This window comes from Sporobolomyces koalae (assembly GCF_050403365.1).
Source record: "Sporobolomyces koalae JCM15063 DNA, S_koalae_JCM15063T_v1_ctg15, whole genome shotgun sequence".
Taxonomy (NCBI): Eukaryota; Fungi; Basidiomycota; class Microbotryomycetes; order Sporidiobolales; family Sporidiobolaceae; genus Sporobolomyces; species Sporobolomyces koalae.
Genome location: NW_027481756.1, coordinates 17,454 through 34,320, shown reverse-complemented (window position 1 = coordinate 34,320; position 16,867 = coordinate 17,454). Strand labels below are relative to the sequence as shown.

Sequence of the window (16,867 nt, the reverse complement as noted above, 5' to 3'; positions counted from 1 at the left end):
GGAGGCAGTGATGGGAGGAGGTAGAGACAAAGATGGGGCGGTTTACAGGTCACGACCTTCGTGAGCTTTCTGTTCCTGTTGAGTGCAACAAGCAAGCGATCGGGAATGCGTCAGTGAACACGTTCCATCTGTTCAATAGGGCCTAGGGGACAGCGAATACTCACTTTGTGATCTTGCGAGTGTTTCGAGAGGTCGAACGCTTGTTCGAGGTACTCTTCGATCTCACGTTGATGCTGCTTCTTCGATCCAGTTGCGATCGACGACGTGGGCGATCGACCGGCAAAGTAGACTCGTCGAGACTGGTGGTTCTCGGTTTCTCGCATCGCCGTCTCGAGACGCGGTTGCACGTACGTCCACGCACCGTTGTTGATCGGTTCCTCTTGGCACCAGTACGTCGTCGCGTTCGGGTATCGGTCGAGGTGCGGCGTGATCAAGTCGTACGGCAGCGGCGACAGTTGCTCAACTCGCGAGATCGCGACATTGTTCAATCCGCGCTTCTCGCGTTCGGCGAGGAGCGTGTAGTACACTTGTCCCGAACAGAGGATATGGCGCACGACCTGCTCGGGCGCGGCGAAGCCCTCGGGCTCCGATTCGGGGATGTACCGCTGGAAGTGGGTTTCGGGACCAAACTCTTCGAGCGACGAGCGCGCTTGCGGGTGACGGAGAAGGTTCTTCGAGAAGAAGACGACGAGAGGCTTGCGGTAGTCGCGGTGAATCTGTCGGCGAAGGGCGTGGAAGATGTTGGAAGGCACGGTCGGGTACACGAGTTGCAAGTTGCAGTCTTGATGTTGACGAACGAGCTTCTCGGGCGTCGGGTACACGAAGGGGTGGTCGTCACACAGTTGCAGGAATCGTTCGATACGAGCCGACGAGTGTTCCGGACCCTGTCCGTCATAACCATGCGGCAGCGACATAGTGAGACCCGAACGTTGGAGCCATTTCCGTTCGCCGGAAGCGATGAATTGATCAATCATGATTTGAGCTCCGTTGGCGAAGTCACCGACTGAAGACGGACGCACACACGCATGTCAGTGTGCGGCCAAGGGACACGAGCGAAGACAGCATCAGGAGAAAAGCACTCACATTGAGCCTCCCAGATGACGAGAAGGGCGGGGTCGACGAGCGAGTAGCCGAGCTCGAATCCGAGCACACCGTATTCGGACAAGGACGAGTTGCAGATCGTGACAGGAGCCTGGTCCTTGGAGAGGTTGCGGAGGGGAGTGTAGGTCTCGTCCGTCTTTTGGTCGTGCAGGACGGCGTGACGCTGCGAGAACGTACCGCGCTCGACGTCTTGTCCCGAGACACGGACGTGAGTCTTCTCGAGGGCGAGGGTACCGAAAGCGAGCGCTTCGGCGGTCGAGTAGTCAATGTTCTTGCCGTCTTCAACCGACGAGCCGCGAGTCTTGAGGATACGCTGCAAGTTGCGGTGCACGGTGAATCCTTCCGGGGCAGTCGCGATCGTCTTGCCGACATGCTTGAGCGTGTCAAAGTCTACACCGGTCGAGCGCGCCTCGAGCACGTTCTCCTTGAGCTCACGCGGCGAAGGGAATCCGTCCCAGGCGGACGAGAGCCACTCCTTCGATGTCGGCTTGTACTCCTTGCTCTTCTGGAACGACTCTTCGAGCAGTCCCCACACCCACGACTTGTGCTTCTCGGTCTCCTCCTCGGTGAAGGTCTTCTCGTTGACGAGCTGTTCGTTGTAAATCGAGAGCGTCGTCTTCTTGTCCTTGATGACATCGTACATCTTGGGTTGCGTGAACATGGGCTGGTCACCCTCGTTGTGGCCGTGGCGACGGTAGCAGATCAGGTCAATAACGACGTCCTTCTTGAACTTTGCGCGCCAGTCGGCCGCGAGCTGACACACGAACGTGACGGCCTCGGCGTCGTCTCCGTTGACGTGGAAGATCGGGGCGTCGATCGCCTTGGCAATGTCGGAAGGGTACGGGGTCGAACGACCTTGGGCCGGGTTCGTGGTGAATCCGATTTGGTTGTTGACGATGATGTGCACGGTTCCTCCAGTACCGTAGTGCGGGAGGTCGTGGAAGCCCATCGTCTCGTAGACGATACCCTGTCCAGCGAACGCAGCGTCTCCGTGCAGGAGGAGACCCATCGAGGTGCTCGTGTCGGCGTTGCCCTCAAAGTATTGCAGCGCCTTGGTCTTGCCGAGCACGACCGGGTCCTCGGCTTCGAGATGCGACGGGTTCGCAACGAGCGACAGCGCGACTCGCTTGCCGTTCGGAGTCGGGCGCACGTAGTTCGCACCCAAGTGGTACTTGACGTCAGCAGCGGCTTCCTCGTTGGGGTCTTGCGAAGGAGCGAATTCGGCGAGAATGGCCTCGGTAGGCTTGCGGATGACGTTCGCGAGCACGTTGAGACGACCACGATGAGGCATACCAATGACGACCGAGTTGACGCCGTGGTCAACCGAGCGGTCGATCAGGGCCTTCATACCCGGAATGAGCGATTCTCCTCCCTCGAGACCGAAACGCTTCTCGTTCGGGTACTTTGACGCGATGAAGCGCTCGAACGAGTCGGACCAGACGAGGCGGTCGAGGATCGCACGCTTCTCATCGGCAGAGTAGTTCCACGGGACGGGGATCTCGACTCGCTCGCGAATCCAGTCGCACTCGTCACGGTTCGGGATGTGGATGTATTGGATACCGACAGATCCACCTGATCGGCAACAGATCCATGTCACGATGAGTATCCGTGCAAGCAGGAAGCGCAGCCAGGCAAGACGGTCGACGCACTGTAGATCTTCTTGCAGTGAGCGATGATCTCGCGCAAGGTCATTTTAGGCTTGGTCTGCTTGAACCTCGGCAGGATGCCGGCTCCGAGCTCGAACTCTTGGTCGAGATCCTTCTCGGTCCATCCGTAGTGCTCAATCGTCAACTCGGAGGGCGTCTTTTCGGGCGAGTTGATTCCGAGCGGGTCGAGGTTCGCGATCGCGTGTCCACGGACTTGGTACGCTCGCACGAGCAGTTGGACCTAGACGTTGCCCAAGGCCACACGAGTCAGTCCGAGTGTATGCACAAGGGAGCGAACCCACGACAGCCGGCCGCGCCGCGAGCCGGCATCCGATCATCCCGCGGGATTGCAGGTGCGCGCGGGGGATCCGCGGCGAGGGTGAGGTTCTCACCTTCATGTGGTCCTCGATCTGTCCACCAGATCCATCGAGAGCTATCGGAGCAGCGCCTTCGATGACTGCGATCGAGGGAGGAGGTTGGAACGCATCCTGAGAGCGGAGGCCTCCGTCGAGACCCTTGAAGTAAGCAGCCCACGACGCGTGCACCGAGGACGGGTCCTGCGAGTGAGGACAAGCTCGAGAGAACGGTCAGCTCGTGGTCGGACGCGAGAACGTGTCTGTAGCCCTCGTCGGGAGCGATCCAAGGAAAAGATCGGGATGACCCTCGCCGACGAAAGGGTCACCTGCGGGCATCCGGCGCGAGAGTGAGGACGCACCTTCTTGAATTCCTCGTACATGGAGTCAATGTAGAACGAGTTGGTGCTGCTCGCGAACCCATCGCTGCCCGATGGCGATGCAGCGAGTGAGCGAGAGGCGTGCAGGGAGCGAACCGGAGCACTCGGCACTGCGCGTGCGAGGGCCGGCACCGCACGCGAGGCAAGCGAGAGAGGTCGACGATGGGCCAATGCCCTGGCCGAACGTGAGAGCATGGTTGCGGGGATGCGGAAGAGCGGTGATGAATAATCCAGAACGAATCGTCCCGAGAGACGCGTGCACAGTAGCCACTCCGGTTCACGCCAATTGGCTCGAACCCTTTCTCTCTGTCGTCTCGATGTCCAAAGTCGTACATTGCAACAACACAAACAGTCACGAACCTATTTAGCCAGCGCCTCGCGGATCAGCGCTTCCGACAAGTCCCACAGCTCTCTCGCTTTCGCTGCGTCATTGGCCCTCCTCGCTTCGATGGGCGTGTTGAACGGCACGAGGTACGCCCCCCTGCTTGCGAGAGACGAAACTTCCCACGTGAGCCCCGCGGTCGAGCAAGACAGAGAGAGAGATTGCGCAACTTGCCAGAGGTTTTTCGTTTCGATGTCGCTGTCGGCGACCGCGTACACCGACGAGTATGCCCCTTCGTCAATGTCGATGAAGATCTTCTTGACAAAATCGGGGACCGGGTTCTCGTCGTACAGGTTCGACTTGACGAACCCAGGGTGGACCGCGAGGGCGCGAACTTTGCCGGACGTGATGCGGCGGTTGAGCTCTTTCGCAAAGTAGATGTTGGAAAGCTTCGCAACGCTGTATCGCATCCACTTGGATCCGTACGTGCGGTTGATCGCCGCTTTCGAGTCAAACGAGAGCGATGCGAATGGGTACAGCGAGATCTGCGCCAACAAAATGCATCAGAAGACTAGGTGATGGGGACATCTTGGCTCGCAATCGCTCACAAAGTTGTGTGCGAACGAGCTGAGGTTGACGACTCGACCGGGATGGCCGGTGACCTGCGGAATTTCCCCTTCAGTTGCTGACCGCGAATATGGCGGGCGGGCGCACGAGCACTCCTTACATCGAAAGTCTTCTCAAGCAGCGGCAGGAGCTTGGTCACGAAGAGGAAGTGACCCAGGTGATTGACCTGATACCGATGATCTAGTCAGCTACACACGAAGCATGCGGCGGGTTGGCGAGGAGAGCGATCCGACCTGGAATTGCTGCTCGATTCCGTCCTACTCGGAATGAGAAAATTAGCCCGCGAGCAAGACTATCAGTACTTCCTGGTAGGTCCCCGTGAAACGTCAGGAAATGCTCGCACCTGTGTAAGCTCATGGGGGAAAGCCATGATGCCTGCATTACAAACGATTCCATCGAGTCGCTCCTCCTTGCTCAAGATCTCCTCGGCACTCTCGTTGACCTGCTTCAAACTGTTGAGATCGAGCTTGACCCAAGTCAGGCGGTTCCGGATCCCGACGTCCTGAGGCTTGTTTCGAACGAGCTCTTCAATCGCCTCGTCGACCTTCTTGCCGGTTCTCGAAGCAATGATGACTCGTGCACCTCCTTCCACGAGGAACTTTGTGGTCGAGAGTCCAATCCCACCGTGTCCTCCCGTGACGATAAACACTTTGCCGTCGAGCGATCCGGCTGGGAATCGAGTCGCAGGGTCGTACGGCGACCGGACGTTCGCTTTGTATCCAGTGATGGTTGAGAGACTCATGGGAGCAAAACTGTTTGCTTCAAACTGCTGATAATGGCGAAGCGAGTTTGACGAAAGATGACGATGAATGCAGAAAAGATCGCCGAAGCCAAAGTCTCCGAAGCATCTCCAGGGGAGGTTCGGCAGTCTCCCCGATTCGGGATCCAGCATGCGATAGCGGTCCGTGCATAGCGGTGATCCGCGGGTTCTGCCGGGTACTGCGCCGACGATCTGCTGACACGCTCATGGAAATCAGCCCAAAGATCCGTCGAGGATGTGATCGATAAACTCGCGCCGAAAAATTCCAGTGTCGGCTACTCGCCTTGGTAAAGACCCCGCAAAGCGAAAGAAACAAAGTTGAGCCTTATCCTGATGGCTTTATTTGCAGACAAGAAAGAGGTAGAACACCGCGCACTGATCCTGAAATTCTGCCCCCGTTCACAAACCTCGAGCATTGACGAGCGGCCAAAAGCCCTTGTACCGCCTGACCGACCATACAAACGCCAAATCTCTGTGTGCCTGACACGACTCTCGCTTCGATCAGAGGCTCGAACGGGGCCCGGTGGTTCTCGCCTGCGAATTCACCGTAGTCGCTATTTGGTACCCGACTCGAATGCGGATTCCATCCCGTGCGATTCCAACCTCGGTTCGAATCGTTCGTCTGGATCTTCTGGACCGAACAAGTCCTCGTACGGTCGGAACCCGTTGTCGTCGTCACCGAGCGGAGCGACCAGGTGGAGACTCGGAGAGTCGCGAGCGAGGCGGTTCGAGCTTGTAGGTCGCGATGGCGATTGAGCCAATGACGAGAAAGATTTCGAGGGATGGAACGGCGTTGCGATCGGAGCAAGCGAGAGCGATTCGGCTCGATTCATCGAGCTCGGTCCGGGGTAATTCGGCTCGAGCAGGGTCGAAGGGGATACGTACGAGCTCGCGAGCGGGCTCAGAGACCAGTCAGAGAGCCTGCGACTGAACGACTGTGAGCCGTACAGTCTCGTGTGAGGCGAGACTCCATTCGAGCGACCGCCGTTTGCGAGCGTGTCGTCCATCTCGGTCCCTGTCGTGAGAGGACCGCCGCCGAGCATAGGATCTTGGGTCCCTCTGAAGCTGGTAGGTCGAGCAGACGACATGGAGCGGTACGGTTCGACGGGCACGATAATCGGAGGGAGTCGGTTCCTTTCGCGTTCTCGTTCGCGGGCCAATCCAGTCGGGCCCGGCTCGTTCCTTGTCTGAAGTGCTGCCCACGATTGTGCGGCTTGGATCGCCAAGGTAGCCGTGTCTGCGGCAGCATGTCCATTCGCTGGTGCACCGAGCGCAGGCTCGACCTTCCTCTTTTTTGCGGGTGGTTTCGCCTGGGATCCAACCCTCCTGCCTTTGCCTTTGATCACGTTGATGTAGCGTTGTTCGTGCCACCTCCTCCTCATCTCTCGATCTTGCCACTCACTCGACTTGGCGTGTTCGAGAGCTCTTTCCTTGCCCACTCGAGCTCGTTCCTCGGGAGTAGAGCCAGGGTCTGGAATAGCCGGAAAGAAGACTCGAGCGGCCGGAGGCTCAGGAGGGGGAGGTTGATTCGGTGGGCTGCGCTTCCTCGGCTTCCTGGGAAGCGGTCGACTTGGTTTCGAAGTTGCAGATGGGTTGATCGTGGCCGAATTGTTATTTGCGATGGGCTGGCCGTGCTGAGCAGGTGTACGCATTACCGGAGATCGATTCGCGAACGTGGAAGGATGCCCTCTCAGGTAGGACGATGGTTCTGTTCCGAAGGGGAAGAACGGTTGTCTGTGTTCGCGAGAAGGATGACGGGGAGATGGGAGAGGCCTCGAGTGAGGATGCAAGTAGTGACTTCCTGCATACGGACGAACCGTGTGCGACGAATGTGGAGTTGCGCTGGCAGAAGAAGCCGACTTTGCGGGAAGAACGGTTCCAGGTCGGGGAGGGAGAACTGGTGTCGAGGATGGAGGACGTACCGACGAGCTCGTCTCGGGGGCTGTTTGTGGCTGGGCGAATTCCGGGTCCGTCGAAGGCGGAACGGGTAACGCCAGTCGGTTATAGCGAGCGACGGGTGCGACTGGGCGGTATCCTGGCGGAAATTGATGTGGCAAGAGAGCCAGTTGATCTCCAGCGACGGGGTATTGTGCTCGCGGTGGCTGCTTAAAGGGCGCGCCGCGATACTGTCGCTGTGAGATCTGCGTACGATGTGTTCTAGGCTGCCGAGCCCTCTTCTGGACAGACGCGACAGGCGGTATCGCGGCCTGTTCGGCTGCTGCAGGGCTCGGGCGATCAGCACTGGTAGCAATGATCAGGTCGGGTGTTGGACCCGCTCGATCAGCTGATGAGCTCATCGCTATGTCCCCCTTCTTTATATCCGCCTGTTCTGTTGGCGTGGCAAGCGATGGAGTTGACAGCTCTGAAGCTTTCTCGGTTGATGGAAAAGGTCCTGGTGGTGAGGGTAGTGTGGGCGATTGCCCTTGAGGCTGTGACAGGGCGAGCAGTATCGCAGCATCTTCCCATTCCGCATCGCGCCCCGGATCGTCTTTTGGCGGCCTGTCGCTCGCGCCGCCTTCCTGATTCTCCTCTGGCATTTGCACGTATTCGTCGAAGCCGTCACCCGCTGTCGAGGGCGTTTCTTCGGGTTTCGACGGCAGCTCGAGCGGTATGTCGGCTAGTGACACGCAGTTTTGTACGGGCCTCCCTTCTAGCATGGCATGTTGACGTTCTCTCGTTGTCCACCTCGTCGTGAGGATCTGAGCGAGCTTGGTCAACCTGACCAACTCGAGCGCGAGAGAGGGATGTGGAAGTGTCGAAATGCGAATGTAATTATGCTTCGTCTGCGTCTGTGCCTGCGCGCTTTGTTGGATTTCGACGTTGAAGGGCGGAAGATAGAGATTAGGTTTGGGTGTAGACCAAGGTTCCAAGCTCGTATAAAGCGGGGTCCCGTTCGTCCAGACACAGTGCTCTCCTACGATTTCAGCGGTGTCAGCGAAACGGTCTGAACAGATCACATGAAGCAGGACTCGCCTCGAGCTGCGCAGTTTTCACAAATTTCGTGACTGCTGCACCGAGCTTTTCTCAAGCGACAGTTCTCACCTACGTGCTCGAGAGTGACGAATCAGCCATCGACACGGAAGAGCGCCGATGTTGCCAGATTAGACTGACAGGATCTGCCTCGACCTCCTTCGCTACTCGTTTTCGCGTTCGCTGGGATTCGGAATGGACTGTAGCCCTTGTTGTATTTGTGAGAGCTGTTGGGTCCCAATGCTCCGATCTCCATAAGGCGCTTGCGTTGTCGTGGGATCAAACGATGTTTGAACTTGTCAGGTCGCGACCTGAAAGTATTGGCCTTTTTCCCGACGGTGCGAGGGCTCGGCTTGAGTCGAGTAGACGCCTCGCGTTGACCTATGTTGAAGCCGGTGCTTGTTCGAGCGAGCATGAATTCGCTCTGCTCAACTTCGCCCTGGTCATAGTCGTCCTGTTCCTCCTCCTCGTTGTCGTCCGTCTCGCTCGGTCTGAATTCGTCTTGTCCGCTATCTTCCGAGTCATCAGCGCTCGCGAGAGCGAGGAACTGCGAGTAGTCGGTTGTGGCACGAGCTCGTTTGCGACGGGGAACCGGGATGTCAAGATCTGGATCGACTTGGGCGTGACTTGAATGTGAAGGCGGAGGTGGGATTGTGGGCGCAGGAAGGTCCCTCAAGGCGGGATCGATCGACGAGTCGGGCACGAGAGGGACAGAAACGGACGACGCAGGTTGCGTACAAGGTTCGATCGACATGGAGAGTCGAACAAAGAACACTCGCAAGGCGGCAGAGGAGGGCCTTGCACAGGGTTGGCTCCTGCACTCTTGACTCGGCGAGTCGAGCAGACCCTCAAGAGAGGAGATCGTCAAGTGCACTTCGAGGTGAGACTAGCCTCGGTGAGAGTAGCTACGCGGAAGTTGCGGAGTAGGGAGGAAAGCAGAGAGTCGTCGCCCTGTGCGGACGTGGGCCTTTTCACCAGCGGCCTGAGCGAGCAAAGCGTACCATATGGGAAAAGCAGGAGCGAGCGCGATGACCCAAGACCGTGTATCGTGTGCAACCAGAATCGCCTTCATTCGCAGAAGCTTGGAAGCAGTATCGAGCAGCAGGCATACGAGTGTTGAGAGCGAGCGAGCAACAGACAGGGAGGGAAAGCCAATCCCGATGAGAGCGAATCGACGACCCGCTCCCCTCACCTCCACCCTTACACGCGCCATGCTCCGACTACCCACGCTTCGCACTGCTGCGCGCTCATTCTCGACTTCGGCTCCGGCCGCGACTTCGGTCCCCGTGCGAGCGGTCGGCACCGAAGGTCAGATCATCCCGTCCGAACGTCCGCAAGGTCACATCGTGCAGGCAGCCGCCGTCTCGGGAGCACCAGGTGAGCTTGTGCCATCCACGACAATGCTGCAACACTCGGATCGCGAGCTGAAGCTGACGATCATACGCGAATCTTAGTCGAACTGCACCGACGACCAGTGAGGATCTTCCGTCCTACTGTGCCCGTGACTCAGTCTGCCAAGGCCACCAGCCACCACTGGAGGGTCGACTGGGACATCCTGCAAGGTTCGGGTCGATGGGAGAACCCGCTGATGGGATGGGCCTCTTCGTACGTATTCGCGCACGCGTCTCGCCTCTTACACCCTCGAATCCACTGGACTTGCACTAATTGGCGACTGCGAGAATTGCGACAACAGGGCTGATTACATGCAAGGCACCCACGTCAAGTTCAACTCGAAGGCCGAAGCGATCGCGTTCTGCGAGAAGCAAGGCTGGGAGTTCTACGTGCAAGAGCCCAACGTTCAGAAGTTTGTCCCCAAGTCTTACGCCAAGTGAGTCGCTCAGCTTTGAAGAACGGCGCCTCGAGACCAGAACCTGATCTGTCTCTTGTTGCCGCTAGCAACTACAAATATGTTGGCGAGAAGCTCCGAATCTGCCACACCAAGTAGACTCTCTCGACAACTTTTCCATGAGAGCCTGTCGAGTTTGTCGGGACGCGAACCGCTAGAAGCAGTTTTCTCGTCTCCCCTCCCATTTTGTTTCCTTTTCTGTATGTCCACTTGAAAAAAACCCTTGCTTATTCCTCAAGTTCCTGCCCTCTGTGGTACTATGTCGTTTCGGGTGCCCAGCTCTATCGTTGATCCTGGGCGGTTAGACGATCGTCAGCGTGATTTTTTTTTGCGAAATGGGAAATTATCCCAAATAATCGCAAAGCCTTTCACTTAAAACTTGCTCCGTCTTCTGACTGAGGGAATAAAGTCTCTCGGAGGGACCGGCTTGTTCATAGGGCAGAACCGACAGGTGGGCACAAGAAAAGTATCCCTTCCTGCCAGAATCGAACGAAGCCTTCGCCGGGCAAAAAAAGGGAATTGGAGAGGGAGGGAGTCGAACCCTCTGCCTCTCGCAAGCAGGTGTTTGAAGATGCTAAGCGAGCGCTCTGCCGATGAGCTACATCCCCGAATTGCTTGACACTACGGCCAAACAGAACATACATAATCCATCTACGTAAGCTCACAAACTTTCCTGCCCTTTCGAGCTTTGAATTCGTCAACAGTCTCATGTTATCAATACTCAGTCAACTGTATCAAGTTTATGCATTCCTACATAACTTTGCCGCTGCTGAACGTGTAGTGATTTGATCGGTCTTCCAGAGGGTGTGTGCGGAAGTCATCCTCGGTATATGGCTGGGAGCGAACGAGAACACCGAGCTCTCACGACGCTCGTGTCCTCGATGGGTCATTCGAATGGGAAAGCTCAGAGGAAGTTGTAACTGGGGCTCTCCAGATGAGTCGCTTGAACGAGAAACCTTGGAGTTCAGATTGTACTGTATTGTACTGCAACGGAAATGTCCACACGGACCCCGACAGGAGGTGAAATTGATCTCCGGTACTACGAAAGGGAGGACACGGGGAAAACCGTTTTGACAGCGAAGAAAAGGAAATGTAATGATTTTTCTCGTATGGTATCAGGAGGGAGTTTGATCGCACGTTTCGGTTGGAAAAAACTCCCTTCACTGTAGGCAGGAAATATACTTCATGAGGAAAGGGACTGAGTTTGACGGGGCTGGAGCGGAGGTATGTAACAAGTGGAGAGAGGGAGAAAGATTAACTGCAAAGGGGCGTCTAGAGTACGGAAGTCGAAGGCCACCTAGATAAAGATAAGAAGCGTGAAGCATTCAGTGCCAACGATCCACACGTCGGACAGACGAGCGTGAGAGGCAAACTCACGAGTACGGTGCGTTCGAGCGGTAGTAACCGGCATTCTTTTGGGCAAACTCGTCGAGGCTGGCAGGACCGCGCGATCCGTACGCGTACTCTTCGGGCTTGGGCTTGTTGTTGTCAATGTGGTGCAGGAGCGGAGTGAAGATCTTCCACGCGATGTCAAGCTCGTCGTCGCGAACAAAGTTCGAGTGGTCGCCCTTGATCGCGTCGAGGATGAGAGCCCTGCAGTAACAAGCGTTTTTTTTTTGTTTGTCAGCGTCAACATCTTGAAAGCATGAGAAGGCTCCTATATGCCTGTCAAAACTCACTCGTAGGCCTCGGGGATTTTGAGGTCCGAGAAACGCCTCTTGTAGGTGAGGTCCATCTCGGTCGGGACGGTGCGCATCGAGAGTCCAGGAGCCTTCGAGTTCATCTTGAGGTACACGGCTTCTCCCGGTTGGACTCGGATCACGAGCTCGTTGCGGGTGATCTCCTTGAAGATGCCGCCCGTGACGTCCTTGTACTGAATGCGAATCTCGGTCTTCTGCTCGTTGAGGGCCTTGCCGGCCTTGAGGATGAAGGGTACGCCCTCCCATCGGGGCGAGTTGATGTGCACGACAGCAGCGGCGAACGTCGGGCAGATCGAGCCCTTGGGGACCGTGTCGTCCTCGAGGTAGCCGGGCTTGTCCTCACCATCCTTCGACTTGCCGGCAACGTATTGACCGAGCAGCACATCCTCGGGCTTGATCTCGGGAATGTATCGCAACACCTTGACCTTCTCGTCACGAATGTCCTCGGAAGAGAACGACACGGGTCGCTCCATGGTCAAGATCGACAGAACTTGGAGCAAGTCTGTACACAAACATTGTATACTGTGAGCTTGTCTCACGATCAAGCCGTAAATGCGCGCAAGGTGGGGCGTGCTTACGGTTTTGCATGATGTCACGGATGATTCCAAACTCGTCAAAGTATCCACCTCGTCCCTCGGTTCCGAACGGCTCCTTGAAGGTAATCTGAACGTTCGAGATGAGGTTCTTGTTGAAGGTGGCGTCGAGCATGACGTTGGCGAATCGGAGGACGAGCAAGTTCTTCACCATCTCCTTGCCAAGGTAGTGATCGATACGGAAGATCTACGAGTACCGATCATTGGTGTCAGCTTCTGAGGCGTAGTGCAGCACGCGCGAGACAAGGAAAGAAAAGCACGAACCTCTTCCTCCTTCCACTCCTTCTTCAAGCCCTCCTGCATCTCGCGTGAGCTCTCCAAGTCCTTTCCGAACGGCTTCTCGACGATGATGCGGTTGATACCGCCTTCCGAGTAGTTGTTCTTCTTGAAGTGGGCCGCGACGACGGTGAAGACCGAGGGCGGGAGCGCCATGTAGAAGACACGGTTCTTGGGCGCGTTCTTGTCCGAGTAGGTCTCCTCGCACTGTTTGAGTTCCTTCTCGAGCTCTTGGAAGCCCTCATCTTGGTCGTACTGTCCCGAGACGTACGTGCACGCGTCGAGGAACTCGGCGAGCTTCTTCTTCATATCGGGAATCGGAGTCTTGATGTACTGCGCAACTCGCTCGTGGTACTCCTGTCAGAGGCGTCGGGGAGATCAGCATTTAGCACGTTGCTGCTATACGTGTGTGTTGGTGATCCCGTCTCGATTGTGCGAGATTGGGGACCCCGCTTTCCGTCCAAGCCGGTTCAACTGTTCGGGATCCACCTCGCTAATGTCCAACCCTCGATTCCGGCCTGACCGTCCATCTGCCCAGGCCTCGCAAGTATCTCGTGCCGACTTCAAATCGCCGTAGCGAGGCTCTTCGAGCGAGAGCAGCGAGAGAAACCCGGCGAATCTCGGTGTTGGTCATGTTCACCGAGGCGGCACTTCGGGCATGCGCGCGAGAGTTTGAACATACCTTCTTGTCCATCTTGGAGCGAGCGTATCCAACGATACGAATGCCCTCTGGCAGGAATCCATTGTAGTAGAGACCGAAGAGCGCCGGGAACGTCTGCAAAGGTCACGAAATCGATCACGGCAGCGATACGGCCGGGGCGAGTCAGTTCTCGATCGCGCTACCACTCAGCCGAGACGCGGCTTGGTCCCCTTCAGCTCCACTCCTATCAATCCCAATCGCGAGATTGCGTCGGAGCGTGAGCGCGAGCGAGTCGAGTGCGTTGAGGATTATTGCGTCAGATTCCTGAACGCACTCGAACATCTGCCCAGCGATCCCGCTCCGACGACCGCTTGCCTCTTCGAGGGATATGCGCACAACGAGAGGGAATGAGAGGCAAGGAGAGGGTGCTTGCCTTCTTCTTGGCGAGGTCGCCCGAAGCACCCGCGACGACGATGACGGTGTTGTTGGACAGTTGGTGAGTTCCACCTCCACCGGCAGACGGCACATCGCCAGTCTTGTCCGGGTTGGCACTTGCGACGTTCGACATGTCACTCGGAGGATTGAAGGGTAGGAGGGAGAGACCGAAGGATGAAAAGATTCCGAGGGACGGAGTGGAGGAGAAGCGGGAGCGCTGACAACTTGCAACCTTCGGCGCTGAATCTCGGTCAGCTGTGAATTACTGTACACAAAACGACATTTTCTCCTCTCGATCACTAATCCTGCATGCTCGCAATCTCTCCTCATACTAAACAGTCGTCTCTCTCTCTCTCTGGCCTTCACGTTCAGGCCCATCTGGCAGACCCCTCTCGCAAAGTGCTCGTTATCGATCTCGCACGGATCGATCCTGCTCGCTCATGGCGCTGCTTCGGCCATGGTGCTGTGACGAGAAGTACAATGGAAAACGATTCGTACACCCGGTCTTCTTCCACTTGACGCAGGTCCCTCCACCATCCATTTCCCGCGCGAAACTGGATCCCGGTGAACGCACGAGCTGAAACTCCTCTCCTTCTCTGCCGTTTGTGTGCTCATCGGGGAATAGACATCTTTGAACTTCTTGAAATCATACATGTGAGGCTTCCATACGCTGGAAGGCCTCGGCTCGCGTCGAGCCACCATCTACTGAGCCATAGCACGAGGTTTCACGTCGAAATCGTTATCTGTGTTCAAGGTTGATCAATCAGCGTTCGGCTCGTTGTACAAGCTTCTTGATCTTTTGGTCAAGAAGAAGCAAAGAAACTTCGAAAGACTGACTGAACTCGCGCCCAATCAGCATTCTGTCAATCGACAAAACAGAGATGCGTGAGCTCGATTGGTGAACGGCGACGGAGGGAATGGCTTCCAAGATCGCACCTTCGGATCTCTTGAGTTCCCGCTCCAACCTTGTACAGTAGCGCATCGCGCAAGAACCGATTCACTTCGTAATCATTCGTGTAGCCATTGCCCCTGCTCGTTCATCATAAAGGCACCCAGGAAAAAGAAAGTCAGACTCTTGGCATTGCCCGGTCCTCGTGGATGTAGCGGCGTGGGGGCTAAAGTATAAAGTGGACTTGCCCTAGCATTTGAAGCGCTTCGAGGCAAACTTCGACTGCTCGGTCCGAAGAGTACAGGATTGCGCCAGCGCAGTCCTATCGAACAATCGGACGTGATCAGCGAGCTTTGTGGAGGGAGAAAAGGACACTCACTCGTCTCGAGACGTGACCGGCATCGCAAGCTAGGACAATCGGAAACGAGAAAACGGTCTCAGAATCCAACTGGACGCGGGCCAATCCGGAGTAAAGACTGACCTCGGGCAACGCTGTACAGGTACGCTCGTGTCGAGCACAGGCGAGTGTACATGTCGGCGACTTTGCCCTGCATCAACTGGAACGAACCGATCGCGACGCCGAATTGTTCCCGTTCGTGTACGTACGGGATCGCAGTCTTGTGTAGGGAATTGTGGCGATTGAGTCAGGTTACGTGGCACTAAGTCTGCGGGAAAAGGTCTCTGAACGCACATCGAATGCCGCCTGCATCAATCCGAGAGGACCTCCCGACAGGACGATTCGTTCGAGGTCGAGTCCCGACATGAGGACTCTCGCACCGCCTCCAATCTTGCCGAGCACGTTTGATTCGGGTACGAAACAATCCTCAAACACGAGCTGTTAGTCCCAAAGGGCAGATGTTTGAAATTGGTCACTAATCTATTCGGCTGGGAAAATGGTAAAGAGAGAATTTTGCCCGTACCTCGCCCGTGTGCGATCCCCTCATGCCAAGTTTGTCAAGTTTCTGCGCGATGCTGAACCCTTCGAACCCTTTCTCGACGATGAACGTCGTGATGCCTTTCGACGCGCCCTTGGGATCCGTCTTGGCGTAAATGATCAAGACATCGGCGTCGGGTCCGTTCTAAGCGTGTGCAATGTCGAACCAGATTAACAAAGAGGATACCTTTGCAAAGAGAGAGGCATGTCCCTACCGTGATCCACATCTTCTGTCCATTGAGCAGGTACCCTTTCTCTCCATCACGCGTCGTTTGTTCCGCCTTGAGTTTCATGCTCACAACGTCACTTCCAGAATCGCTCTCACTCATCGCGAGCGAGCCGACTGATTCGCCGGACAGGAGTCCCGGCAGGTACTTGGCTCGTTGCGCTTCGTTGCCATGTCGGAGAAGTTGGTTGACACACAAGTTTGAACTGGTGGACAAATGTTCCGAAATGAGCCAAAGATCAGCTCACATGCTCAAGAGGAAAAGAGAACACTTTCAGGTGCCTCACTGAGCTCCATAAGAGAGTGCGATCGATCCAGAAGCTTTCGAAATCTGACGGAATTTTGTCATGTTTCGAATTCAGTCTCGTCTTTCGGGGGTCACAAAGAGTTTTACTTTACCTCTTCCATGACGATCAAGTGATCGAGGTACCCTTTACCCAAACCCCCAAGTTCTTCAGGTACCGTCACTCCGAGTAACCCCATCTCTCCAAACTTGTGCCACATTTCCATCGGGAATTGATCCGACTTGTCCGTCTTGTGTGCGATCGGTTTGATCTCTCGAGTACAAAAATCGGCGACTGTCTCTCGCAACTGAGTTTTCCCGTTCCCAAGTCATTTGAGAATGCACCGATGGGGGAGCGGGTATGGGAGGGAATGGGGAGAGAAAGCGTTTTGGCGACAGAATGCGTCAAGTCAGCAATCGTACACACAGAGAGAATCGTTTGAAAGGGGGTGTTGCGTACCTCGTGCTGTTCGTCCGTGAGTCCAGTCAAGTGAGCGGCATACCCAGAGAAAGGTCTAGCGATCCCACCAGGTGCGGCCAACTTCGAGAGTATCGATCTTGAAGCGTTGCGGGCAGCGAACGTGGTCGTGAGCGGTCGAATGACGAATCCGAACCCGTAGTGAGCCATTCGAAAAGTGGTGGATGAGGACGGGAGGGGTGGGAAAGGGAGGATGTGGGGAAAGTCTGGGTTTCAAGGCCAACGGCAGGAGGGTTGTGTGGTGTCGGCTGTGGAAGAGGTTCAGCGACGAACTTGGGTGGCGAGTCAATGAGCCGGAGTGAACGAGGTGATGAGCAGAGAGTGGGAGAACTGGACGCACCGCCGCACGCGCGCGCGTTTGCATCGGTTAGCCGTCCGCGTGGAATTTATATCTCTCCAGAACTCGTG

General features: G+C 56.3%; 6 protein-coding genes across 6 annotated transcripts; 1 reads left to right on the top strand and 5 right to left on the bottom strand.

Moving 5' to 3' along the window:
• Positions 1-42: 42 nt before the first annotated feature.
• KGD1 (alpha-ketoglutarate dehydrogenase KGD1) lies at positions 43-3,675 on the bottom strand (the record flags this gene model as incomplete). Its single annotated transcript, XM_076678516.1, has 6 exons — positions 43-75; positions 165-1,003; positions 1,084-2,673; positions 2,751-2,988; positions 3,140-3,304; positions 3,463-3,675. The coding sequence occupies 6 exons, from the start codon at positions 3,673-3,675 to the stop codon at positions 43-45; spliced, it is 3,078 nt and encodes a 1,025-aa protein (XP_076534260.1).
• Positions 3,676-3,840: 165 nt separating this feature from the next.
• Positions 3,841-5,171, bottom strand: JCM15063_004522 (uncharacterized protein; the record flags this gene model as incomplete). The annotated part of the gene is made up of 6 exons (XM_076678515.1): positions 3,841-3,961; positions 4,037-4,347; positions 4,411-4,464; positions 4,530-4,595; positions 4,663-4,686; positions 4,773-5,171. 6 exons carry the CDS (start codon positions 5,169-5,171, stop codon positions 3,841-3,843), a joined length of 975 nt encoding a protein of 324 aa, XP_076534259.1.
• A 572-nt stretch (positions 5,172-5,743) lies between these two features.
• On the bottom strand, positions 5,744-8,913 carry JCM15063_004521 (uncharacterized protein; the record flags this gene model as incomplete). Its single annotated transcript, XM_076678514.1, has 3 exons — positions 5,744-8,103; positions 8,196-8,231; positions 8,301-8,913. The coding sequence occupies 3 exons, from the start codon at positions 8,911-8,913 to the stop codon at positions 5,744-5,746; spliced, it is 3,009 nt and encodes a 1,002-aa protein (XP_076534258.1).
• A 457-nt stretch (positions 8,914-9,370) lies between these two features.
• On the top strand, positions 9,371-10,104 carry JCM15063_004520 (ETC complex I subunit; the record flags this gene model as incomplete). The annotated part of the gene is made up of 4 exons (XM_076678513.1): positions 9,371-9,536; positions 9,614-9,764; positions 9,853-9,987; positions 10,056-10,104. The coding sequence occupies 4 exons, from the start codon at positions 9,371-9,373 to the stop codon at positions 10,102-10,104; spliced, it is 501 nt and encodes a 166-aa protein (XP_076534257.1).
• A 1,173-nt stretch (positions 10,105-11,277) lies between these two features.
• On the bottom strand, positions 11,278-13,782 carry ZWF1 (glucose-6-phosphate dehydrogenase; the record flags this gene model as incomplete). The annotated part of the gene is made up of 7 exons (XM_076678512.1): positions 11,278-11,302; positions 11,383-11,598; positions 11,685-12,207; positions 12,284-12,485; positions 12,563-12,931; positions 13,257-13,349; positions 13,648-13,782. 7 exons carry the CDS (start codon positions 13,780-13,782, stop codon positions 11,278-11,280), a joined length of 1,563 nt encoding a protein of 520 aa, XP_076534256.1.
• Positions 13,783-14,351: 569 nt separating this feature from the next.
• Positions 14,352-16,609, bottom strand: JCM15063_004518 (isovaleryl-CoA dehydrogenase; the record flags this gene model as incomplete). The annotated part of the gene is made up of 12 exons (XM_076678511.1): positions 14,352-14,392; positions 14,487-14,509; positions 14,586-14,678; positions 14,787-14,860; positions 14,918-14,946; positions 15,020-15,155; positions 15,230-15,373; positions 15,459-15,617; positions 15,688-15,904; positions 15,986-16,029; positions 16,098-16,289; positions 16,442-16,609. The coding sequence occupies 12 exons, from the start codon at positions 16,607-16,609 to the stop codon at positions 14,352-14,354; spliced, it is 1,320 nt and encodes a 439-aa protein (XP_076534255.1).
• Between the last annotated feature and the right edge of the window lie 258 nt (positions 16,610-16,867).